This window comes from Siniperca chuatsi, linkage group LG24 (assembly GCF_020085105.1).
Source record: "Siniperca chuatsi isolate FFG_IHB_CAS linkage group LG24, ASM2008510v1, whole genome shotgun sequence".
Classification (NCBI taxonomy): domain Eukaryota; kingdom Metazoa; phylum Chordata; class Actinopteri; order Centrarchiformes; family Sinipercidae; genus Siniperca; species Siniperca chuatsi.
The window spans coordinates 13,523,807-13,550,949 of record NC_058065.1 but is presented as its reverse complement, the minus strand read 5'-3'; the positions used below and the strand labels follow the sequence as shown (position 1 = coordinate 13,550,949).

General features: G+C 41.0%; 1 protein-coding gene across 3 annotated transcripts in view; it reads left to right on the top strand.

Moving 5' to 3' along the window:
- Window positions 1–27,143, top strand: part of nbeal1 (neurobeachin-like 1) — a 53,904-nt gene that overhangs the window by 8,165 nt on the left and 18,596 nt on the right. For 2 of the 3 annotated variants that reach the window (XM_044188166.1, XM_044188168.1), the window contains exons 3-27: window positions 4,635–4,726; window positions 6,708–6,869; window positions 7,122–7,203; window positions 7,521–7,648; window positions 8,280–8,362; window positions 9,544–9,629; window positions 10,267–10,645; window positions 10,874–10,980; window positions 12,753–12,839; window positions 15,583–15,666; window positions 17,071–17,169; window positions 17,380–17,951; window positions 18,198–18,330; window positions 18,676–18,795; window positions 19,171–19,480; window positions 19,765–19,850; window positions 20,176–20,265; window positions 20,387–20,564; window positions 20,676–20,809; window positions 22,278–22,437; window positions 23,401–23,503; window positions 23,603–23,762; window positions 25,148–25,306; window positions 25,892–26,051; window positions 26,554–26,642. In XM_044188166.1, coding sequence (XP_044044101.1) covers window positions 4,635–4,726; window positions 6,708–6,869; window positions 7,122–7,203; window positions 7,521–7,648; window positions 8,280–8,362; window positions 9,544–9,629; window positions 10,267–10,645; window positions 10,874–10,980; window positions 12,753–12,839; window positions 15,583–15,666; window positions 17,071–17,169; window positions 17,380–17,951; window positions 18,198–18,330; window positions 18,676–18,795; window positions 19,171–19,480; window positions 19,765–19,850; window positions 20,176–20,265; window positions 20,387–20,564; window positions 20,676–20,809; window positions 22,278–22,437; window positions 23,401–23,503; window positions 23,603–23,762; window positions 25,148–25,306; window positions 25,892–26,051; window positions 26,554–26,642 — 3,843 coding nt within the window. The remainder of the gene's footprint in view (window positions 1–4,634; window positions 4,727–6,707; window positions 6,870–7,121; window positions 7,204–7,520; window positions 7,649–8,279; window positions 8,363–9,543; window positions 9,630–10,266; window positions 10,646–10,873; window positions 10,981–12,752; window positions 12,840–15,582; window positions 15,667–17,070; window positions 17,170–17,379; window positions 17,952–18,197; window positions 18,331–18,675; window positions 18,796–19,170; window positions 19,481–19,764; window positions 19,851–20,175; window positions 20,266–20,386; window positions 20,565–20,675; window positions 20,810–22,277; window positions 22,438–23,400; window positions 23,504–23,602; window positions 23,763–25,147; window positions 25,307–25,891; window positions 26,052–26,553; window positions 26,643–27,143) is intronic. The other variant, XM_044188169.1, reaches the window with a different exon arrangement.

Below are 27,143 nucleotides of genomic sequence, written 5' to 3'. Positions count from 1 at the left end.
TCAGTGGAATAACCTGAAACCAATGCCCGCATGCTTGCACAGGTGCATGTGTGTCCTCATGTGGTGCACAATACAAACAAGATGGGGTCCCACTCGTAAAAACATTACTGCATAGCACTACTAGTGGTCAAAAACTCTGCAGGGTATCTTTTAATAGTAACAAATAGCTTCCATAAAGCTAAAATGCATTGCTTCCTGTGTAACCGAGAATTTTTGCCATTAAATAAGTACCAAAATGTAGAGCTGCAATCAGTAGACAATCGACAGAAAATTAATCAGAATAAATTTTGATAGTCGATTAATCGGTTTAGTCATTTTTCAAGCAAAAAGCCAAACATTTGCTGATTCCAGCTTCTCAAATGTCAGGGTTTGATTTGATTTTCTTTGTCATATATGATAGCAAAATAAATAAATTTGGTTTTTGGGCTGTTGGTTGAATAAAACAAGCGATCTAAATACATCACCTTGGGCTGTGGAAAATTATAATGGGCATTTATCACTATTTTCATCAACATTTTATAGACAATTAATCGAGAAAATAATTGGCAGATTAATCAATAATGAAAATAAGTTGCAGACCTAACAGCAAATATAAAAGCTTTCTTGAACTTGATGATTAAATCACTTCTTAATTAGCCAGTGATTTTTTTCCCAAATGAACATTTATTTACAGTATATGAAAATGTTGTGGATTATCTCTTTTTTAACAGAATTTTTTTTTTAATTACTTGAGTACATATCTGGTCAAATTGTTGACATATAACAATTTTATGTGTTAAATGGTTGTATCACTTTTTCCACCTATTTAAAGGGACATTGTCTGAAAGTTCAACCCCTTATCTGTTATCAGTTGCTATGAAGCATCCAATGCTGGGAACATGTTATTATTCGGAATGATATGATATCACATGACACAAGATGGTTGTTAGAGTTGGGACAAGCTGACTACTGTTGAGTTTGGATTCCTACTTGTAGGTCTAGATCATTATGTGTGTGTGTGTCAGGCCAGTGATGAAGGCCGAGGATAAACAGAGCCATGTAGAGCAGGGTGTGTCCCTGCCTGCCACAGTCCAAACCCTCAATGGGCATCTGTGCTCCCAAGCTGCTGCCTAAAAGAGGACATTCTTTCAGGCACACACACCCACGCACACTACACACACACACACACACACACACACACACAGTCAGTCACATTCAGTCGCTGCTACTGCTCGGTGATTTCAGAGTGAAGCTGCTTGCTTAAATCATCATCTTCTAATTTTCTGGCAGTAATATTCACATGCACGCAAAGACAATACAATATTTATTGCTTAAGTTAAAGAACAGTAGGCACAAATGTGTTTTTCTCACTATTCTCAGTGATTCATGCAGTTAAGGTAACACAGGAAAAGAAGCACGCAGGCGGCATGCCATGTTCTCTCAACAGAACATATTATTCACACGTGGCTGTTGCTGACTCCATTCAGATGTCTCTCCTTCTTTTCTTCTTTCTCTCATCCCTGTCTCTCTCTCTCTCTCTCTCTCTCTCTCTCTCTCTCTCTCTCTCACATGCACACACTCAGAGACCAGCATCGCAGGATTGTTCTGATGACTTCATAGGCATTGCACAGAGCTGGCTTCCTGCTTCGTTCTGGCTGATTCCCACTTTGACACGCAGACAGAAGCAGTCAGCCTTTCAGCCCCTCTCCCACTCTTTAGCCAGATGGCACTGCTATCCTGAGAAAACCTCATTTTTCCAGTTGTTGGGTTTTTTCTTCAGTTTTTTAAGCTCTAATCTGCAAATTCTTCCATATGAAAGTAATAGCTCCATATGAAATTGTATAAATTGGTTTGTGAATTGTCTGTGGCCCCATGTTCATGTGTCAGTCTTCCTGTTTGTCTGAAATTGGCATCATGGGATATTTTGCAGTATCCAGGTGGAGATAGCTTCAGTGCAGGAAAAGTCATAGCAACAGTGATTAAAAAATTTGCTAAGAAAAGTCCAGTCACAAAAGACCTGGTGAGCAGTAGTGCAGTGTTCTTTTATTTTATTTTTTTTGCATTATGTTCTCCTTCTCCATCTGTTTCTTTGTTTACCGGGGTAGCTTAATGGATATATATGCTGGTTATCTTAGCCGCGGAGGTATTTTCTGTTTCAAAGTAGACTGCTCTTAAAGATGAGTGACAAAATGTAGGGCACAAACCTCAACAACTGTGACCGGAAATGAGGAGAGGGAGGAGAACTGCATGATGTTGCTTCAAAATCCATATATTCCCTCGTGGCTTGAACAGGCACAAATTGGGAAAACAACTTTGTCATGAATTGTCTAAAGTTTAGTTAGTAGTAGTATTTACCTATTAAGGCTTGCTAGCTGCATGGCTCTAGGCATGGCAATGTTCTGTCAATCACTTTACCACTTTGGTCTATACTGAAATATTTCGACTATAACTATTGGATGGATTGCCATGAATTTTTGTACAGACATTCATGGTCCCCAGAGGATGTATTCTAATGACTTTGATGATCCCCTGAGTTTTCCTCTAGCACCACCATGAGGTTGACATTTTTGGTTTTTATTTTGAAATATCTCGACAACTACCGGATTGATTGCTCCTGACTTTTTATCTACTGCCAGTGCTGTGGTTTACGACCAAATACCTGCAAAGCTAATGACGTTCCCATCAGCCTCAGCTGTACTTTGTGTTTAGTACAAATTAGCAAATGTTAGCACTCTAAACTAAGATGGGGAACATGGTAAACATTCCACCTGCTAAACATCAACATGCTAGCATTATGCAAGCATTAGCATGTTAGCATTACCTCAAAGCACTGCTGTGCCTAAGTACAGCCTCACAGAGCTGCTAGCATGGCTGCAGACTCTTTAGTCTACAGCAAGTTATTGTCATTCGCCTCTGATGTGACAGATATGATACAGCTTGTTCAATTACACATTAATGGTATTATTGATTAATATGAGACTGGCTATGGATCCCTTGGCCTGAATTGATTCTAATTAGATTTTTGTTTCAAAAAAAGAAAAATCTAGTGTTTTTCTTTTAGCCATGCTAACGGTGTGGTTCTACAATGTCAGTTGGTCTCACACTTTGGTCCACCATATTGGATGTACAGCTATGAAATTTACTTTAGACAAACAGTTCCCCAGAGAGTGAATCCTGACTTTTTTTTCCCAATTGTCCAACACTTCAGTTCATGACAGGATACCTCTAAATTATTATCTAAATTAATGGCCTACTCAGCCGTCCTTGACCTAGATTGCTCACTCGCACCCTCCAGATGGCCCAAAGTCCCTTTGACAGGATCTGCTGGGGGGTCTGAGCAAGTGATTACTCCTGTATGATGAATTAAGGACGCTTTCCAAGCTGTACTGGGCCATCCACGTGTCCAGTGACAGTTCCACCTTTGCTGTAGATGTAACTGCTGCAGAACACACCATAGTTAGTAGTTTTATAATCCAGAAACTTTATGATCCCCCTATCTCTCAGTTTGCTGTCATCATAATACCTGAAGCTCTCCCCTCAAAGCTCCTCTGTGTAGAATTACTAGGTGGTTATAGCATCTTTCACCTTATTCTGATGAGATAAGTCTTTGGTTGCATAAAACAAGACTATCCAGTGAAAGTTGTTGCAGTCTATGTGTTGCTTTAGGCCATCTGTTCAGTGTCCCTGGGTCAAATCCATTAGTGATGGTGGTTTGACTTGATAAATGTAAATGTAATGGTTATCAACGATAAAAACTGACACTACTCTACACTATTTGTAATTTTAATTTAGATATATAAGAGCTAATGCTCCCAGTAGTAATAAGTAACAGGTAATTAGTATTATGAGACTTTTTTGAGTCTATGGTTTTGTAGTTTTGTCGTGTGGTGTTCTGTGTTTGTTCCTGTGGGCTGAGGGGATTTTACGCCAGGAACTCTACTGTGACCTAGCAGGCCGAGCCAGGCCAGCCTTCCTCTGTGGCTGAAGTTGCCTCTCTGGGCATTGTTCCAGGAATTTAGGAAATGTCGATCAGTTGGCTGTTAGTATCTCCCCCTCAGAATGCAGCCAGTCCTGTTGTTTCACTCCAACAGGTGCATGTTTTAGCTTCCGCACCCTAAAAAGATAATATACACACTCATGCTCACCTGAGACATTCCTGCTCTCATGTGTTTGACATGCTACGATAGCAGCGTCACAAACCACTATATCTATTTTTTAAGTTATGTACAGCATACACTGCATTTTGTTCTCTTGTTCTTTTAATGTTGCTTCATATAATCAGATTTTTGTAGTTTTTCAACTTGATTTGGCTGGTTGCTGTCAAACAAAAAGTGAAAAGGCCTGATTTAATTGATTTTTGTAAAAGTATTTCAGTCCTCGAGGAAATGAAAACATTGCCTTGCGTTGTCATTATCATGAATTAAGAGAATACAAAAAAGTTTGCGGCCTATTGTTGTCTGGCTATAGAAGTCACAGAAGACACACATACACACAATAAATGGAATCAAATTGTAGACAAGTCCTGTCAGCTGCCTGCTATTTATGTATTATAACCAAGACAGCTTTTGTCAGCAAAGACCACTAACTATATTCCTTTCTTTCTTTCCATCTTTATTCACCTCCCTTCTTTCTTTCTCTGTCTTTTCATTTCTCAGAGGGATCCAGACTACTTAAAGCTATGGCTGGAGATTTTCATCAGCTCCTATGAGCGATGCCTGGATGTGGACTTCGAAAAGCCACCTTCAAGGTAACTTGTGGCAAACTGCTATCATAATCACTTGAAGCCCATTTTGATGATAACAAACATATTTATACATTTAATAGTTAAAGTAGTAGTAAAAAAGCTACCACTGATCACGCTGAATACCCTGTTCTTCTTCTGTTTATCTAAAACTAACTGGAAATATAAAATACATCACTTTGTGTGTGCAAGATAATTTATCCCAAGAAAAACTCATATATGGCACTTCTTCATGGGGGAAATGTTTGATGGGGCTTACTGGTGAAATAAAAAACTGAACAATAAGTGGTCGAGTTGGATTTGATGGTGCACTGTATTAGGTGCAGACCCTGCACCGGTGGTTCCGAACCACCGGTGCAGGGTCAATAAGCTGGATGTCATTTAACTATTATTAACTAGATAAAAGTGGATATTGTTACAATATTTTTTTCATACACATCACTGTTTCAGGTGGCTTTGGTCTGTTGGCATTTGTACTACCATATGGTTTCAACCATTTATCCATTACCTTTAACTATTTCAGCTGTTTATTCATTACCTTTAGCTAACTATTTCCACTGTCTATCCACACTTTTAGCTATTTCAAAACTGTTTATCAATTTGGTTTAGCTAATGATTTCAACTATTTATCCATTACTTTTAATTTTCTATTTTAACCACTTATCCATTACTTTTATTTTTCTATTTTAACTAATTATCCATTACTTTTAGCTATTTAAATTTCTCTGCTTGCTTTGTTACTAGTTTTCACACACTCTATTACAACACGTGTTAATGTTTTACAACCAAGGTTGATTTGAATTGGATGTTTATTCTCCTCCTTAACACAGATATGTGGATATATTTTTAATCACAAATTAATTTTTTTAGTTGAGTTTGTTGAGTTAATTACTTTTTCAGGTACCCCTTGACAACTACAGAAGTACCCCCTGAGGTCCAAGTACCCTACACCAACCCAGGGCGGCATCTGATTTTTGCAGTTTAGTCCTGCACAATTACGCTGACTATCCTACGCTCCCTATTATTATATTTAACAATACACCAATGCAGTTTTCTGCATTAGGTCGTCGCGAGTGGGATCAGAACTACCTCTTCTTGTATGCGTCATCCACAGCGTGACCACATACTGTGCAGCCTACCACAGCACAACCCAAAATAGCACGGCCGCACCAGATGCTTTTGTGCAGAGCGGTCACATTTTGTTGCAGGTGATGCTCTGATTGGTGTTGACATGAACATATGATGCAGGTTAATGTGAGAGCCCCTCAGTGCTGGAATACACATGTGAAAGTCTGTATCCAGTATTTTAGAGCATGCAGAAATAGATGAAATTTGTTGATACCTTGGCTTTGCTGGCGGTTGTTATCAGATGAAGCCCCGGGAAGTCAGTCACATTTTATAATAGAGGGAGGGCCATGTGAAAGGGTGGAGTGAGGTGGAGGAATATGAGTGGTTAAATTCTATTTGTTGAACTTTTTATCTCTCCCTCTCTCTGTCATTTCTTTTTTCTCCCATCCTTCTGATTTACTCTGACTCCTTCCTTCATCCTCCTCCCTCCGCTGTCTCTTTGCCTATTGTTCTCTGTCTTCTCTCCATTTTCTTCCCTCCCCTCCTCCTTCCCTTCCTCTGCAGCTGCCACATCTGTCCTGCTTTCCCAGCGACACTCATTGCATGGGTTTGGCTGCGCTCTCAGCCTCTCATATGAGCGGTGCAGCACACATGCTGTTTTTCCTAGGAATTAATGCCTGAATGCACCAGGCATGTGTGTGTGATTGAATGAATGCAGAACGGTCTGCTCCTTGCCCTTGTATATACTGCAGTGACATCTCCATGATAAACCTCCATGATAAAAGACTACATGTAAAGTGTCCATGTTCACTTGGCCAATTTTGACATTAACCTCCTAAGCCTGGTATATAAGCAACCTATCTAATGGAGATTCCTATTCATCCTGCTTCTTTTGGTTGTGATTCTTCTGTGTCTCCAGGCCAGAGGAGGTTCCCCCGGTGTTGACGCTCCTCCCAGACAACATCCTGCAGGTTTTGCGCCACCAGCTGCTGCAGTGCGTCCAGAAAGCCTCCGACGGCCTGGAGCCTGAGCAGCAAAACCTGGCTCTGCTGCTGCTCAAGTTCCTTATCATCATCTGCAGGTCTGGACAGTTAACATACACAAATAGCTACTTTACAGGAGAAAAGAAAAGATTGTGACCTATGAATCCTGTGTTTTTCATAGATTATTTTGTGCTATATTGTAGTATGGTAGTATGCTTTTGGGTTATTGCTTACATTTTTCCTCAATAGCTTAGCATGGAATAACTGGTTACTCCTAAGTAAGTAATTGATAAACTAATGGTCAACTTGTTCTGTGTGTGTGTGTGTGCATGATTGGATGTTTCTGAAAGGAACCTGTCCAACGTGGAGGAGATTGGGACTTGCTCTTATATCAATCACATCATCAACATGACAACACTCTATATTCAGCAGGTCTGACTCCTCCCTTTGTATTTGCTCTAATCTTTCTGTTTCTATCTGCTCGGTAAAACATGGCCCCCAATACATTGGATGAACAAAAAGAAACATTTCAATTTACTTATTAAATAGTAGGAATAGGAGGAATATAAATGTTTAAGTGACATCTGTGCCATTCTGCTATTTGGAAACAGAAAAAGAAATCAATAGAGACACATTTTTTAACTTAAACTTTTACTCACCTGAACTGTATGTTGAATGGATTATAGAAATAGTCTGAATGAGACACATAATAGCAGGTGTGAAGTGGGTCTGTGTGTGTGGTGTTCCAGCTGAAGAGCAAGACCAAAGAGAAGGAGATGGCAGACCAGAGTCAGGCAGAGGAGTTCGTCCGTCATGCGCTGGCTTTCTGCGAGAGCCTCTACGACCCGTACCGCAACTGGAGGCATCGAACCTGCGGGTAACAACATCCAGCAGCTAGCTTGGCATTGCTTTACAATAACGTAACAACAATAAAGCTAACTTTTCACTTAAATGTTTATGTTGGCAGTCAAAGTGTTTTTATAATAGAAAACTTATTTGAACACTGAATGCTAAACTAGATGTAAGAAAAAATACACTTTGTAGTTTAGCTATGTAATTAATTCTGATCATGTCCTAAATGGACTAAGCTGAAGGAGTAAAAGCTCGGAAGTTAAACTGTTTCAAACTTGCTTGGTTTCAACTCACGCTTATCAGCCCTCAGCCACAATTTTCCAACATCCTGGCCTAGTGTTGATATATGCTGCCAAATAGGAATGATGTGCTAGCAAGACAACAAAATAATGTACCCTATAAAGTACTGTATGTGTCTGGGAAGGGTCCCTGTAGAGACGAGACAGTGTTAACCAGCTGAGTAAGTAACTTGGGGATAGAGAACCCAGCAGCTCTCACAAAAGATGCTGTGCTAGCCAAACAGCCTGCCATGGTTGCAAAACTGATTAAGACCTCAAATTCAGAAGAATTCAGTGTTGCCCATCCTGTGTGTATTGCATGCTTGCTTGGTTTCATACTCATGTCCTTCCTGAACTGTAAGTGGGTTTTTTTTCCAGGGAGCAGCTGGGTACAGTAGAGAGGAGCAGACAGAAGTACAAGGCAGCTCCGCTCACTGTTGAGTTTGTTCCTTTCTTTTACCGTAAGTCTCTCATTTTTCATTCTACTTCTCAGTCCTACTCTCTTTCCGTGTGCAACACAAGGCTAGTAGAATTCTGGATACAATCTTAAACTATTGTATTAAAATAGTTAGACTGAGGCATAAACATCAACTGTACATGGTACTTTCAGTTAACCTGTCCTAAAAAACAAAAAACACTTGGCATGTAGCAATATTACAGTGCTTGCTGTGTATGGTCCATACTTTGCATCTCCTGCTTCAATAGCCTCTGTGGGTGTGGATGAGGAAGCAATCCTCTGCATCATAAAAAAGCCAGCTTGTGATCACAGAACATAATTCTCTTCTTTTCTCTTCTACTCTGCTCTACCATCTTTTTTTCTAAGAGCTCCCATGCCATCACTCTCTCTCCCTCTGCGTTCTCTTCTTTCCGCTCTGGGTCTAGTTGAATCCACTCTTTGTGTCCGTGTTCTGTTTGCCAGGCGCTGAGATGACTGATAGTGAATGGTGTCTGTCAAGCCACTTCAGCTATGCTGGCGGCCATTTTGAACAAATACTCCCATCTGTCCTGTGTTTTGTGTGTGATTGCTGTGGTTTGGCACCAAAGATAACACATAAGGCCCTGCCAGACTGTGTGTGTGTGTGTGTGTGTGTGTTCATGCTTGTATGTGTTATGTGCAAAGAACAAGTTTGTGGGAATACTGTAAGAAGACTTTTGATAAAGAAAAAAGCTCAGTTTATTAAGCTCATTTATACAATATATTAAGCTCAATTGGATAATATTGTGGTTCAGTGATCGTAGAATGTAATTTAGTTGTACATGATTGGGATAAAGGAAACAGAGCCAAGATGTCACACTTCTTCTCCCCAGTCAGACGTGTTGACATGACCCAGAGGTTACTAGTAGGACTCCCACATGCCGGTGTGTGCTAATTGCGTTCCTATCTTATCTGGTTTGCAGATTTCATTGAGCTTTGTTTTGTGAGTGTGTGTTCATGAAAGAGTCAGAAAAGATAAAGGCGTGTCTGTGTGTGCATTCATCAGTGTTTTGATTAGAGACAAAAATACAGGAACTTCAACTGTTTTGCTGTGAGCTATAATTTTGTTTTGTAGTTGTGTTGTATTTGTGTAGCTGACATCACGCTCACTGATCAAACTAATGGAGGGTGTGTTTGTGTGTGTGTGTGTGTGCGCCCTCGTTCTAGAGTGCTTCCAGGAGAGCGAGCACCTGAAGGAGAGTCTGAAATGCTGCCTGCTGCACCTGTTTGGAGCCATAGTAGCTGGTGATCAGGTAAGCCCCTGGATGGCCTGGAGGTCACAGAATATTTGAACTGGCACAGGCTTGATCCCCTTTATAACCAATGTGTCCTTATCTCCTCTTGCTGGCCATGGATGTGTTTGAAGAGTGTTTCAAGATGGCACCACATACATTCATTCCAATGAAAACTGCTCACCAAGGCTTTCTTTTTCTTGGACCACAATACATGGACATTAAAGTCTAGTATTCATTAAACGACAATACATATTGACAATGTATTGGACCCAATGAGTAATTCATTCAAGTCTTTTTTTACAGCTGTTTTGTATGGCATATAATTTTATCATGGTAAAAGATACAATAATAGAGCATCAGTGGATATGTGCATGTGAATGTCTTTCCGCGACCAACAGTGTCGCACAATCTGCAGTTCAGACTGTGACAGCTACACAATTTAGTCAATAAAATGTCAGAAAACATTTTTTTCCTAATTGATTGTTGCCACAGGGTATTTTAGCTGGCTTTTTGTTATTTATAGTGGGCAGTTTCTGTTAATTGTCACAAGGAGGTGTGTCTTCTGTTCTCCATATCTTGACTAACCCCTATACCTTTCTCTCTATCTCTCCAACCTCACTTTGTTTCCCTTTCTCCATCCCTCCCTCTCTGGCAGAGGAACGCTCTGTTTGCCATCTCTCCAGCCACAATGGAGGTGTTGATGCGGGTGCTGGCTGACTGCTCCATGGGTAGCTGCTCTTCAGATGAGGGCGAGGACTGGGACAGTGAGGCCCCCGACCGTAAGGCGCTGCTGACTCTGGGCTGCCTGCGGGAGGTGGTGCAGCGCCTCCTGGCCTCAAGCTCTGACCAGCGGCAAGTGGAAATCGCCTCCGTGCTGGAAAACTACTTCAAGCTGCTCAACTCTGACCCGGCGGCTGTCGTTGCTGCCCGACAGCAGCAGCAGCAGCAGCAGCAGCAGCAAGCCAAGGGCCGAGTGCCGACACTGGGCCGCCACTGGGAGAGCCGATTTGTGGCACTGCAAGTAAACATGCTAGGTAGGGTCTTAATTGACAATAAAGGCCTCAAATAACTTTTGAGCTGTTCTATTTTGATGAATCATGATTTGCATACAGGGAAGCCAAGATAATGTAATTTATTACACCTTTTTTTATTTCTGTCGTTGCTTTCTCTCTTCTTTCTCGATGTCTGTGTCTCTTTCTCTCTCCATCTTTGTCTCTCTTTGTCTACCGGCCTCTCTGTCTATCTCTCCTGCTGTCTCTCAGACACTATCAGGGACATGTTCCTGTGTTCAGACAGGCCAGTTCTACAAGCCATCTTCCTCAATAGTAACTGTTTTGAGCACCTGATACGACTGCTGCAGAACAGCAAGGTAACAGTACTGTTTTTTATATCTAAATATAACCTGAAGACACAACTCGGTTATGAGTGCAAGTGTGAACTGGTGTTTGATAATTCTGAGCTTATTTTTCTAGTTCAGAACTGGGTAAAATTGATCATTATTCCTAAATTACTAGTTGCACTTCATCATATCTTCGTATCTGAAACTACAAGATCCTAAGGCTGTTTGAAGTTGTAATCTCATATCAGTATAACATCTCCTAATACGCCATTTTTGCCCCACTGCAGTCTTTATTTATGTAGAGGTGTGCTATACAATGACTGACAGTGTAGCAGTGTAGTACAGCTTGCTGTGTGTTTGCAGTTGTGTTTTATTCTGTATATAAAGGAGAAAAAGAGCAATGTTCTTGATGAAAAACATTTTTTATAGAAGGTTGTTCTAAACTTTCCTGTGATGGAAAAAGTACTCAGATCCTTCGCTTTTGTAAAAGTAGCCTCACCACAATGTCAAGTAGAAGTAGAAGTACAGTACAGAAGTCTTATCAGCCAAACGTACTTTAAGTATCAGAAAAATACCCTTTTTGCAGAATGGCTCCTGTCAGCATGTTATAGTATTGTATATACTATATTATACGATTATTTTTACAGATGCATGTAAACTGCATTTTATTGTTGTAGCTGGTTGAGGTGGAGCTAATTCTAACTACTTTATATACTGTTGGGTAGTTTAATCTGTAACAATGCATCCTATTTTATTTATTATTACTCTGCAAAGTAGTCCCTGTAGATGTCAAATAAATGTATGGGAGTAAAAAGTATAATATTTCTTTCTAATATTAAATGTAGAGGGGTTGAAAAATAAAGAAGCATTTTGGGGAAACACTCATGTGAAGGACCAGTACCTCAAAATTGTTCATGTGTACAGTACTTGAGTAAATGTTACCTTTTAATACTGAAATTCCCCAAGATAATTTTCCATGTTTATAATTTAGTTATATCTTGGATTGATTATTTACTTCTCTGAGTTTCTGTAGTTCTGGGACTGTATTCACAAAGGGTCTTACCACTAGGAGTCCTCCTAAATGGCACTAAAAGTTGCCAGCTAAGAGTTTCCTTTAAGAGCTACTCACAAAGCTGCACAAAGATGCTGAGAGCCACTTTTAGTGAGGAACAAATAGAAACTCCCAAGCTAAGAGAAGGGGCAAGGCTGACCCTGTTGGATAACATCATGCTATTTGAATGAACTTACTCAGTATGTGTACAGTGATTGGTTGACAGGAGACCTGTCTTTGTCAGTAAATTAGTATCCATTAATACAGAACAGTGCAACAAACAAATTCGATTAGATGGATAGATTAATGTCATTTAAAATATTTTTTGTGAATTACTGCCAAAAGCGTAGGTGTCCTAAAGTACATTTTTTAGGTGTTTCTCCTAACCTTAGCCTTATGATGTTTTGTGAATATGGCTCCAGGTATTTAATGTGTAATATGGATACATTACTGTCCATGTGTAGTCTAGCCTGTATGTCATGTTTAGTACTTCTTAAAGTTTCAGTGTGAGAAGGAGCATTTTGCCCACCTTGCATGTTTACCTCCACACAGCAAGGCTGGATCACCAACACAACACCCCTCTTCACAGTGACCCCTGCTGAGGGTCATGGCTTTTAACCTCTCACCCTCTCCTCCACTTACAACATCTTTCCTCCCCTTCACCATCCTGTGACGCTCCCTTGTCTTCATTTTCTCTTTCTATCAACCTCCCCACATGCTATGTTGACATGTTGCCTGTTGTGTGTGTCAGCTGGTTAATGCTAGGTGCACGGCGGCAGACAAGGACCAGAAAGATATAACCAACAACAGGTTACTGACAGGAGAGAGGGACACTCAGGTACCGCCGAGAAAGACCCACCTCACCTCACCCGACCCCCACACCATCCACCTACCTGCCCCTTACCCTCACCTGCTGCCAAGTCCCGCCACCTTCACCTCACCAGAGCCACATGGCCACTCCACAGCAAGACACTTACACTGCTTTGTCCCAGATAATTATTTGTAATTGGATCATGTCTTAACAGTAAACTCACTGAGTCACTGGATTGTCAGACTGCTGGCAGGCAGCACACTGTCAGTCGTGTGCGTTATTTATTTAATAGATTCTTACTGTTACACCACCCTGTTTATGGTGTTTAAGGTTTTCACATTAATACTGTATTTCATGTCTTGTTGTCACCAGGGTGTTGCTCTGTTGACTAGCTGTTATAGTAGTTTTCACACATGGTAGTAGTACAAGTACTTTTTGAAGTACTTGTTGACCTCTTTCTAAAGGAATAGTTTGACATTTTGGGAAATCTGCTTATTCACTTTCTTGCTCAAAGTTGGATGAAAAGATCAATACCACTCTCATGTCTGTCTGTTAAATATGAAGCTCAGCCATCAGCCAGTTAGCTTAGCTTAGCACAAAGACTGGAAACAGGGAGAAACAGCTAGCCTGGCTCTGTCCAAAGGTAACAAAAGCTGCCTCCCAGCACTATTTCTTTGCTTGGAGCAGTGACTTCCTGACTTCAGGACTTCAGGAAGTCTCTGAGCCCAGAAAAGAAATTGTCTGGCACATAAGCTGCTGTAAAACCACAAATTGTCATTTTTACACTTTTATACAGATTAAACAAAGAAGATGTAATATGTTAATTAGTGAGTGTTAGAGGTGCTGGTAAGTGTATTTTGTTACCCTCAGACAGAGCCAGGCTAGCTGTTTCCCCCAGCCTCCAGTCTCTATGCTAGGCCAAGCTAACTGGCTGCTTGCTGTAGCATCATATATAATGAACATATATGCAATTTCCAGAAATGTCAAAACTATTCCTTTAACAATATCAGAATTATGATAATGCTATAAACCCCACCCATCTGGTCCTTCTAGCAGGTTATAACAAGCATCAGTTAAAAGTATCACATAGAGATTTCTCAAGCATGTACTCGAATTTAGAGAAACACAAAAAAAGTGGTCTTTACCAGGCTTAAAAGCCATCAATTTTATTAATGATTGCTGTGGGCACTGTTTGTTTTGCTGAGGGCTCTAAGACATGAAGCTGTCACTTACAGTACCTATCAGTTACGTCTGAGGCCTGAATAGTGTAGTGTCAACTATCAGTCAGCGCTCTTTCACTAAATCATCTCGTGCACAGAAAGGTCACTTGTTCCCCTCAGAGTATACCAGCTTTCATTCTGCTCTTTGTACTTTTTCTACTCACAGAGCCACCTTTTATAAGGTATAATCCCTCCATTGATCTGGATAATGTGAATACAGGTGGACACACCAGCATGAAGACACACACCAGTGTTGTTGTGCAGCTGTAACCTGATGCAGTGGCAGATGCTTGCAGCCTGCTTGGCGCGCTTTTAGACATGAAGCTTTTGTTGTTTCCGAGATCACCTGTAGAACTCCAGGGTAGGGTCTTAGTAGATTAATGCAGCTTTTTAGTTCATTTACAGCAGAGAGATTTAAAACAATGCATATGTAATGAAAAAACACCAAAACTGAAATTCCAAAACCAGAAGTCACCCAAGGTGCTAAATGGCCAATTAGCAATGCAACTTTGCCATCTTGCTGTGGAGTGACCACTTTTCCTCTTTCACAGCTATGTCAATTCATTTATTGTATTACCATTTTCAGTTTCCTCACACCTCCCCGGTACCCCACCCCACCCCACCCCACCCCTCCCCTCCACATTGTCCTGGTTTTCTGCAGTATACTATGGGTTCCTCTGGAATGCTGTCACATTGGCCTGGTGTGTGTTCTCACAGAGTTCAGTGGTTTGAGGTGATCTGGACTCAGTGATGATGATCTAAATGTTTAATTTTTGCCACAGTCCCTCTCCAGCTGGTCCAAGACTCCCTGTAGGATCAACCAGTCTACAGCTGCATGTTTATTCTAATGGAATAACGGGTTCAGTGACCCAGAACATGTTGGACATGAGCAGGACAGAGCTGGATGGAGATGTGTTTGTGTTTATTTTTCATGGTTTGGCTTGTGTTTTATGGGTTGCATGCTTTTTGTGAATGTGTGTCTGTGTGAGGAAAAAGAGTGAGGTACTTCTTTGTGGCTGTCTCTGTGTGGAGGTGGGTGTTATTTATTTTATTTTTTTACCAAGCCCTGAGCGCTTGCTGCTCCAGTCAGATCATCATACTAACAAAAGGATTGTTTTCTTTACCTGGAGCAGAAAGACAACACTTTCCTTATCTGCACTCTAACATCTGCAGTACAAGCTTTGATGCCGACCCCTACTGCAGTGACAAACAGGGTTCTAACCATCATCGATGATTTTACGCACATTTTCACGCAAACGCTAATTGAATCAAATGCCAAGGCATCTACTTAAGTCTCCCTTTTGTTCCTCCAAGTGTGATGCATGTTGTATTCAGTGCCTTAAATAAGTTGATCATTATCATTTTAGCAATACAAACCTTGAATGTGGCTTTTAATTGTATGCATGCTTGTCACCTTATAAAAGTGCTATAACATTCATCTAGAATAAGAGGGGATTTAACTGTCCAGTCATCTGTTACTACATACTCTGCTCGCTAAAGAACAAGTAATTGGCTGCAGTGAGTGACTGACAAGTCTGACTTTCCTTCAGGTGTTTCAAGGGCGACTAGACTCCCTCGCTGTAGCAACCATCAAAGCCCTGACAACAGTGATGCACAAATCACCAGCCGCAAAGGTAATGGAAACACAAATACATACGGGCAATACCAATAGTCCTAATTTACTTTTGCTGAATTCTAAAACTCTACATTATTATGGGCTTTTGCCTAATCTGTGAAGGCTGAGGGTCATCCTTTGAGGGATGGAGGTAATAATAACAACTTTATTTGTATAGCACATTTCTTAACATAGTTACAAAGTGCTTAAATAAAGGACACAAGAGACTATAACATTATACAGTAAAAAGTAAAACCAGACAAATTAGACTAAATTAAAAATAAAATAGATTAAATTATACAACATTATCTAGGAGATATAAAATCATACAAGTCAGTCAAAAGCCAGTTTATAAATGTGTGTTTTTAGCTGATGTTTAAAAAGAAAAGGCAGAAGTAGCGATGCAGATTGTGAGCGGTAATCTATTCCACAGTTTAGTGCCATGACAGCAAATGTACAGTCACCTTTGCTGGCAAATCTAGAAAGAACTGCAAGAAGAGCATTTTCTGCTGACCTCAGTGTGCACCCTTGTACATATAGGCTTTGTAGGAAGGTAATATAGCTTGGAGCAAATCCATTTAATGCCTGATAAGTGCTGAATAAAATTTTAAACTGTATTCTGGAAGCAATGGGAATCCAGCAAAAGGATGCTAAAATTGGATTAATGTGTTCCAGTAGTTCCAGTTAAAAGTCGAGCAGCTGGGGCCCCCGGTAGCTCACCTGGTAGAGCACATACCATGTATCAAGGCTGAGTCCTTACCGCAGCAACCCGGGTTTGAATCTAGCCCGAGCCCTTTGCTGCATGTCGCCCCCTCTCTCTACCCCTGCCTTTCCTGTCTCTCTCTACTGCGACTATCAAATAAAGCAGAAATGCTGAAAAAATAATCTTTAAAAAATATTAAATTAAAAACAAGTCGAGCAGCTGCATTTTGGACCCATTGAAGACGATTTAGTGCTTTTTTACTGTATGCTGAATATAGAGAGTTACAACAATCCAGAAGGGTTGAAATGAAGGCCTAAATAGCCTTCTCCAGGTCTGGCAGACAGAAATGATTTGGTTTTAGAAATACTTTTATCAACTGATAAAATCAAGACTTCGTTGTCATAGTTGAATAAAAATCACTCCCAAATTTCTGGCAGGTCAAAGCTACCAAGTTCCACAGAAACATGCCTGTCAGAGAGATAGGACTGGAACCGCTCAGAACCTAGCCGCTCATTCTAATATGATTATTAAGGTACTGAGGTAGGGAAGAAAACTGTGAGGGATCCAAGCAAGGAAATTGATCATATCCTCCTTACCTAGTTGTCATTAAAGTTCCTTTGAGTTGTGCACTTTATCCACTATTTATAAACTGAGGTTATTGTCTGCGCTCAGATGCCATGCAATTGTTTTACCATGCATTTTGTTCCACGACCCCTGCAGGAGGTGTTCAAGGAGAGGATTGGTTATAATCACCTGTATGAAGTGCTCACCTCACTTGGCCAGCCATCACGGCACCTTCTCAAAGAGCTGATGAACATGGTGAGAGAAAGATTGTTTTGGTGTTTGTTGTTCATCTGGTCGGCCTCCTGTAGGCATGTCCGCCTTTTTGTTTGTTTGGTTGAATGATGTCCTGCTAACTTTCTTAGTTGCCTGATTGACTGAATTACGCTCTCTAATCCACTTTCTGTATCTGTGTGTATTCTGTGTCTTTGTTGGTGTTAATGTTAAATTCACTATCTATGTGTGTAGGCGGTGGAGGGTGAGCACACCTCAGTGGGGCTCCTGGGCATCAGTAACGTGGAGCCCTTGCTGCTGCTGGTCCAGTGGCTCCCAGAGCTGGACTCATCGGACCAGCAGCTTTTTACGGCCGACTGGCTCCGCCGCCTCAGCTGCCTCAACCGTCAGACCCGCGCCACCTGCGTCAATGCAGCCATGGTCATGCGAGCGCTGGCTGCCCTGGAGGGCCACCAACGGCTACACCGAGCTTGCGCTGAGAGCCTACTGGGGCTGGTGGGCTCACTGGGCTCACAGTCCTTGAGCGCCAGGGAACTCTTGGGACTCTTGCGCCTCCTCAGGCCTCCAGAGACCACTCAAGCACACCCCTATGTAGGTCCTGCCCTGAGAGCCCTCCTGGCCATGGTACGGAAGCAGGGCCTGGAAAGTGCCATGCAGTACTTTGACCTGTCACCCAGCATGGCCGGCATTGTAGTTCCAACAGTGCAGCGCTGGTCAGGCTCTGCCTTCAGCTTTCTTGCCTGGTTGTCACTAGATCAGGACCAGCTGGGCCCACCCAGCAAGGACAAGAGGAAGCAGCTCTACAGGTGAGAGGAAAAGAGATAATATAAACAGTGAACTGAGGAGAGAGACTGGAGCATAAGAACATACAAGAACATTTTCATCATAATGTCTGGTCTATACAAATTAGAGCATCATTAGGAGGTGGTACACTCTCTATTTCTTGTGAAATTCCCAAACCTCTCAGTTTTTAAGAGCCAGATATTATCACACCAGAAGGTTCTATATGTCTGAGCTTGCTCAACTTTTTTCCTATACTTCATCCCGTACAGTTTTTTTACCCCGGGAGGGACGGGGTTTGAGGCCTTCATCAGCTCAGCAGGTGTGCTGGTGGTGGCTGTATGCACAAAGAAGGAGTACGTCACAGTCATGCTGCCCGACTACTGCTTCTGTGACTCTCTCTGGGTGAGTCAGGTTTAATGACATCAGATATTGACATACATTTATTGAAAGGGTAATTCCACTTAAAAATGTAAACAGAATAAAAATGTCCACTTTTCCAGCACTTAAACACCGAACACAGCTTTAAAAAATATAACAATATTGCAGAAGATGAATCAGACACCCTTCACCTTTCCTAAGGACAGTTAGGCTAAAAATTCTGAATATCCTGAAGTCTGGCAACACTGATGGCACCCTCTGTTTAGAAGATTACACCTTTTAAGCTTATGTCTTGTAGTCTGATTAAAGAGAGTAACACTATTTAAAGGGATGAAAGGGACTCAATTCTGTGTGAAATTCTGTTTACAGCACAGCATCGGTGTGGTGCATGTACCAGGAAAGAGGCCATTTGGACAGAGTCTCGTGTACATTTATGTGGATGGACAGCAGAAACTGTCTGCCCCCCTCAAGTATCCCACCATGACAGAGGTGAGACCTGCAGTCACTTGGTTAATGATGGAAATTCAACAACGTCTTGGCAACTTGGTCAACCAACTAGATTGTGTGTGTTTTCATTCAGTTATCTGCCAGTGCTTCAGCACACTACTTGCAAGTGACAGAGTAACTTCTGTTTAATTTAGCAATAAACCATGAGAGGCTGTGCTTTAACACTCGCTGTACAACAGCTGTGAGGCTTTACCGGGCTTTGCAGTAAGCAGCAGTCATAAATGAGCCTATTTGAATTGGTAACCTGCAGTTTGCTGTTTCTAGTGTATTTATCTGTTTCTAAGGTGTCTTTTATGACATCATGCATGTTTTTCTTTGTTCACTCCCCAATCTTATTCTGTTATCCTTCACCCACAGCCATTCATCTCCTGTTGCATTGGCTCAGCAGGCCACCGGACCACCACTCCCCCTCCCTCCCAGATCCCAGACCCACCCTTCTCCTCTGCCACCACACCCACCACTCGCTCCTCACTGGGCGGCATCCTGTCGCCGCAGACCTGGGGGGGACTGCTGGGGGGAAAGCCTGAGTCGGTGACTAAGCTCATCTCTGCAGGGACCCAGGACAGTGAGTGGGGAAGCCCTACCTCCTTGCAGGGCCAGCTGGGGAGCGTCATGGTCTTCCAGGAACCCCTGCAGCCCAACCACATAAAAGCTATCTGTAGTGCTGGTAAGCAGGGGGAGATGATGTGAGAGGAGGAAGAAGAGGTGGATATTTAGAAATGAAAGTAAAAGTATAGTGGGATGAAGGAAGCATAGTGTTTGTTAGAAAAGTGCTTCATGAGATAAGCAGCAACAGTGCGACCAGTGAATAAAAATGAGACCAGCAATAAAGATGAAAATAGTCAAATTAACATGACAATATTGAAACAGAGTACGGATCATAGATCAAATATAAGTAAGTTCTCTCTTTCTCTGTCTTAAACTCTCACTCTCCTTCTGTCTTCTATGCAGGTCCAAACTGCATCTCTCCATTCAAAGCCCAGGAATCAGAACTCGGCGACCTTTCAACCAAATTGCTGCTGCACTACTCACCCAAGGTGACTGGACCACTGCAGTTTCAGCCATCCCTTCTTGAAGCTTTAACAGCAGCCACATACAGTGTGGAGTGCAGTGGATGTGACTCTGGGTGTTGTTTCCGTTCGATTAATAGATTGATACTAGTATTTACTTTGTAGGAATGGGAAATGTGCTTTGCTGAGTGATCTCAAATGTAGTCATACATCCATTTCCTTTAATTAGTGGAAATTAAGGGTTGATTCTATCAAGACAAAATGATATTTTGACCACAGTCTTCTTATTTATTTGAAGGAAATCTGCTTACTAAACATTATTAACAACTAAACATGATCTTTTTGTCAACAGGCGTGTAGGAACCCCATCTGTCTAGATCTGTCTCCAAACATGCTGCACGGACGCCTGACTGGGAATAAAGTCGTCAACTGGGATATGAAGGTGGGAGGAACATCTATCTCATGCTGTCATGTAATTTTTCCGTGCTCAGAGAAATATTACAACTTGAATTGCACGGATGTATATTCTATTTCAATATGTGTTGCTGTTGTATGTGTGGCAGGATATGATCAACTGTGTGGGCGGTCTGCCAGTGCTCTTCCCTATACTGGAGCAGTTGGCCCTGGTGACCCCCGATCAGCAGGCCAGTGATCCTGCAGCTGGGTCGGATTTCATCACCCCTGATGTGACCACGCCAGCCGATGGAGATTGGGTCATTCTCCCATCCAACAGGGCTTCAGGTCTGTTGGATCTAATATATTTCTTTTTTTCCTCATTTCTCTTTACTCTCAGTTAGATTGTGAATCTGGCGCACATGTTGAAACAAATGTGTTTTAATTTTTTTGATTCAGAGGCACGTCTGGAGAAGAATCTGGTGGCCACCTTCCTGTTGGTGCTGAAGCATTTCCTGCAGAGACATCTAATCAACCAGGAGAATCTGCTCCACTCGCACGGTGTCGGTACACTGGGAGCCCTGCTGCAGAAGGTCTCTGTTTAATCCTAATTTTGCACACAACTAATATTGCCAGGGCTTCAGAATGGAATTTCAGGCACTTTGCACAGAACAAGACTCTGGGCACTCCTCAAATTCTAGTCTAATCTAGTTTATTTCTACTTCACTCACACACAAAACAACACATTTGTTAAAAAGCAGAATTTGGCCATTACACTGATGATAGCATGTTTTTACCATACTTCCGTGGCTTTCCTCTGTTAAATATGTCTGAGGAGAACGGGTTTACTGTCTAATAGTTGTTAGAAATTGATTTGAGAGCAGACCAGTTTGAAATAAAAATATGAAATGATTAAAATTCATACTTGAGGACCACAAGAGACAGTTTACACCAGAAACCCATCGTTCACTGCAATTTGTGACCTTAAAACAAAACAAGTTTCCTAATTATCAAGGGTCCCCTGATAATGCTAATCCTGCATGAGTCACACTAATTAATGTCAGCTCAGCTTTAATTTTGGGGGTATTAAGTTCCTTATTCCTTCAGATGTGTGATTTCCATCTTCCTGCAGTTAGACGAAAAGAAGGCAAGACTGTGATCTAGAGGGATGTTTTAAAAGCATTTTCTGGTCATTCCAGTTGAGTGCATTTCACAAAATGCATTAATTACACAAGGCCTCCACATATTATTAGTCCATGCAAAAAGGACATAAGTCTCTTTTGTTTTTCTTGCTGTTCAAACTGGATTAGAGGTTCTGTAGAGGACGAATTAAGAATATCTGCTGACTGAAATCTAATTTATTTTTGATACTTTTATTACATTGGTCATACAGTGTGAGACTCACATGGCGTGAGAATTATGAATGTTGCTGAAGTAATTCACCTCAGATAGCTTTTGTCCCTGTCTGTAGGCCTGTCTGTGTTTGTTCTGTGTTTATTCTTTTCCTTTGTGTCTGTCTGTTTCCATTTGGTGCTCATTCTTTTTTCCTCAGCTCTCTTTCATCCCCCTTTCTTCATCTAGTTTTTGTCTGGTGCAAGTACCTCAGTATTTATTTGTTTATCGGGGGTGTGGAAATACTTCTGAATCAGCATTTACACCATGGGAAAATAAAAGCCTCCACAGAGACTCTGTTAAAAGAAAACGTCTTAGATGCGGTAATAGTTGCTCTAGGCAAAATTACCACACCCTGTAAATGGTAAAAGTCCAAATAAACCACTAATGTGTTTCCCCATTCCAACATATCCCTTATCTGTTGTGGAGGCGAGTTATAGGTGTCAGGCATTGCTTTATACTTGTTTGCCAACAAGCCTTGTCATGGGTTATGGGACTATACATAATAAGTACCTGATTATGTACATCTCTTTGTTTCAGATATCATGGATTTTTCTGTAATCTCGCTCTTTCTGTGTTTTATCGTTTTGTATGTGTGCCAGTAAATGTGCATGTAATTGAACTAATAGTAGTAAAATACTCTAATCTATTGTTTTTGTATGTGTTTAGATGCCAGCAGGTCATGTGGATGTCAGCGTGCTGGTTGCTACGCAGCTGCTGATAGAGCAGGTGACATATGAGAAGAACCAGGCTCTGCTGCAGCAGCTTCACACACATCTGCTGTTCAACTTCAACATCTGGAACAAAGGCGACTTCCCTCTGCGCATAGGTTAGATGTGTGTGTGTGTGTGTGTGTGTGTGTGTGTGAGAGAGAGATCAGGTAAAGCTTAACAAGGGGAAATTAGGTACTGGTGTTAATAAATAAGATACAGTTGAGCAAAATACAGTAGTCGGTAAGAATAGAGCAAATGAGGTGTTACACAGTACAAGAAGCAACCAACAATTAGAACAGAAGAATATGTAAAGTAAAATAGGAATGCATGACTTCCCAGAGACCATGCTGGTTGCCTGGTAACAACAGGACTCCAGGAAGTCACTGCACCCGGCAAAGAAATAGTCTGCTACCTAACCTCAAGGAAAACCACAACTTGTTGTTTTTACACTTTGGTTTTTGTGCAGATTAAACAAACAAGATATATGGTGTTAATTAGTGAGCTTTAGAGGTGGTAGATTTTTTTAACTTTTGGACAATGCCAGGCTAACTGTTTATGCTAAGCTAAGCTAACCGGCTGCTGGCTCCAGCTTCATATTTAACAGACAAATAAAAGAGTGGTATCAGTCCTTTCATCTAACTCTTGGCAAGAAAGCAAATTAGCGTATTTCCCAAAATGTTGAACTATTCCTTCAACAGGTCAATACATGCAGTATGCAAATGAGGGCCAACACAGTCTGTGAACAGAAAACAAAGTGAACAGGAGTGTCATTTATTTAGAAACATAGTTTAGTAGAATTATGAGGTAAAGGGTAAATGTCAGTGAAAGAATATAGATGAAAATGACATGTTTATGCTGGTTGGTTTAGCTTTTTATTGATTGATGAAGGACAGTGTGAGTGATGCAGTCCATTAATTATTTTCCTTACATTTCCCCTGCATTTTCTATGTCTATTTATAAATCTTCATGGCTGTTGAATGTGATGTTGATGCATTTTGTGTGTGAAACACAGAGTGTGTGTCCCTGATTGAGACTTTTACAAGTTTTAAGTTGTGTTCGCTTGTTTTCTTCTAATGAAGGTCATATCCAGTACATGTCCACTGTCATCAAAGATAACAGAAAGCAGTTCAGAAAAAAATATGGAGTTCAGTTTCTTTTGGACACCATGCGCCTTTATTACGGGTGAGATTCCCTTTCCCAAAGTTCATACCTGTATAGTTTTTCCCAATACATTTAGTCCCTTTTTCACAAAACATCATTGTCATCTGCTCTGTACTTTAGGAAGAACAGTAATAAAGACAGCGACCTGAGTGAGGATGACATTCGTACCATCCGTGCGTCTCTCTACGGCCTTGTCAAGTACTACATCAGCAAGGGCATGTCACAGGACGAGATGCACAGCATTCTGGGATACATTGCTGCCATTGGAGACGAGGACCAGGTGAGGGGGTTGCGTCATTATGGTATTATGGTATGCACTTAAAAGGTCTTTAAATTAACTGGTTTTGTGAGAGGAAAAAAACATTTTTGTTAGTATGAGATGCTTCACAGAGCCAACAGAAAGAAAATGGTGACCTGAAATCTTCTGATTATTATTATCATATGCATTGGAATAGTACTAAATCATCATTTTTCTATACCTGCTTAGTCTGTTGTACTAAATCGTACAGTAGCCTAATAAGATTGTCCCCAGCACGGACCAGAATACTCCTAAAATTTGATCAAGGGAATACAACATTCACTATGAACAAAAGGTTAATTAATTTTTAGCCTTTCAGGTCAGTCAGCAGCTTGAGAAAAAACACTTTGAGGTGTGTCAGGCCAACATCTAAAACATTTGGTGTAGGTCAAGTTATTATTAGTGAAACTGGTTAATGCCAACCACTCTTTGCCATTTGAGGATTTCATTTTGAAATAAGATGACCTTTCACTACACGATTTTCTGTTTCCCTATGAGACTTACTGCAGTGATGCCTGTACAGGAAGCTATCGGCTCATTTCCCGCCTGACAGCTGTTTTGCCAGCCACTCTCTCTCTCTCTCTCTCTCTCTTTCTCTCTCTCTGCATTCTTTTTAAACATTTTCCTCTGTGTAAGCAATATCCATCAGTGACTGTTGGCTGAAAACCACTTAATTTCTTGACTGTTTTCCTCTAGGACTGTAAAGCTCCAACACCCGCTAGATAAAGTTTTCTCAGGACTTGGTATCTGTCACCTATTTTGTGAAATCCATTTCCTCCTCTTGTCACACCTCCTCCCCAGCTCTCTCCCTTTTTTAGTCCCATCTTGTTTTTCATTTTGTCTGTCACTTTGCATATCCTCTTACACCACAGTACTATATGTGGAAGCTTACATCACCCTGTATGAACATATGGTCAATATAATCGCGTGATCCTCCTCCACTGTTTGGCATCTGCCCTCTCTCTAATACTATTTATCCATTCATCAAGCCAGACTGAGTCTTCAAATGCCACACTTAATGATATATTAAAACTATGACAAATCCACTTTATCAGAATATAATCTTTAGTTAAAACATTTCATACATTCATTGTCCAGATATAAATCTTGTATTACAAGCACTTAGTTTTACACTGTGAAACAATAGATTTAATATCAGGTTTGCTTTGCCCAGCTCCCATTGTTTTTATATTTTAAATTATCCAAATTTGGTTAAAGGTGCAACTCTGTGCTTGTTAATCACAGAGTGATAGAACATGCATGATAAGCTGTTTTGTTGTCTTTTAGTGCCATAATTTCCTCCTCAAAACAAGCGACCTTGACTATGTAAAAATAACTAAATTTAGTTGTGGTTGTGTGTGTTGCAGTTGTGTGGGCTGCTGGAGTTGGTACTCAGCCTTCTTCAGAGCAGTCCGGCCAGAGACCAGCTCTTCCTGCTCCTCTTTGAGCCCGGGGCGGCCGACTCCTGCTACGCTCTCCTGCTCAATAACAAGCACTCAGATCGACTCCGAGAGCTCGTCTTCAAGGTGGGTTACAGCCAGCTACACCTGGGACATACTGACTAATCAAATGACTCACTGCCACTGCCATGTCTGAGCTACAATGCTTAATTATTGGCGTCATTTTATTTCTCATGAGTCTATTACTTAGTAAAACGTCACAATTAGTTATGGAATTCCTGGAATATTTTTGAACTTTAAGAGATGTCTTCCAGAAAAGTCAGGCGTTTTCAAGTCAGGGAATTTGGAATACATTGGTATCTGTCATGATCAGCTATCATGGAATTTTACAAATGTTTCACAACAGTATTAGTGTGACTGATTCATTTAACCAACTCAATACTTTTAATCTGTCTGACAGTATTAAGTCAGTTCAGGGCCCATGCATTTATTTAACTTAAATGTAAAAGTGACTTTTGGCCGAACACCAACTCACTCAGAACGGTAAAGACCATCCAGCCACAGACATTTGTTAACTTAAATGACATATGAATCCATCAATCCTACCTATCCTGAATATACCACAAATGTATTATGGCACTATTAATCATTAAAAAAATTGCAGAAATGATTTGATCAGAATTTTTTTTTTCTCTCTTCACCTCTGCACAGTTGTTTGAGCGCATGTTGCGCTGCGACCGCGTCTATGAGAGGAATAAGCAGCGTCTGCGGCTGAGGGAGGCAGGTTACGCCGGCCTGTCGCTGCTCTTCTCTGAACTTCACATCACTCCGACCCTGACCCGCTGTCTCCTCAACCAGGTCCTCCACACAGGTCAGCTTCTCTTTTTTAAATTGCTGAAGTGTGTTTTACACTCTTCTGCCTTTCTGTTCAACTAGTGTTACTGTAACCTTATTTTATAATGAAAAGAGGATTATGAGATTTAGAAGATCTTTGTCTATGTACTAGGGTTGCAGCATTATACCGGTTTCACGGTATACACTGGTATGAAAATTGACGGTTATGATAACATGTACATTTGCTTACCTATGGTATTGAATTCTACAGTATTATTGTTTTTTGTTTTTTTTAAATAAATAAATTCAAGTTTATATCAAGTTTCATGTCTGTCAGGACATAATTTTGTGAAATTCTAATAAAGTGTTTGTTCAACCAAAAAAAACCTTCTGTTTTTATAACTTTAAGGGTCATTGTAACGGATTATAACAATAATAATAATAATTGAATACCCTGAAACCGTGATAACTTCTCATACCGTTGCAAATCTCATACCGTTGTACGTGTGTGTGTGTGTGTGTGTGTCTAAAATCTACAGATCAAGTGGTGAACTACAAGGACCTGATGGCTCTGGTCCAGCTCACTCACCGGGCCGGTCCCGGCGTACGCCTCATCGTCTGCAAGAGGGTGAGGAAACACCTGCACTATATATTGAATAACAGCAGACGGGCTATTGATTAGTATCATCAGATGCTTTCTGCATTACTTTCTATTTCCTTCTTTCTCTTTATCCCCTGCTTCCCTTCATCCATTATTTCCTTACATCCCCCTCACACACACACACACACACACACACACACACAATAGTTTGAGTTTTGTTACCAGTACTTTTCTTTCATTTTTCATTAAGATTTCATTCCTAGTTAATTTGGCGACACCTGTGGCTACTGGTGGTAACAGCAAGTGTGGTTTAATACTACAGCAAACACTCTTTGTCAGAAATACAACAGAAGAGCCGCTAGTGCATCTCTTTACAGTGCAGCCAAACAAACTCATATTGTTTTAATTAAGAAGTCAGTCAATAATTTTCATCATGCCATAAGCAACAGTGATCTGATTTTAGTTTTACACACAACAGCAGGGCAGTAAAGGAGTCTGTTAACTTGCTGAGGTGTTGGAGGTGTGCAG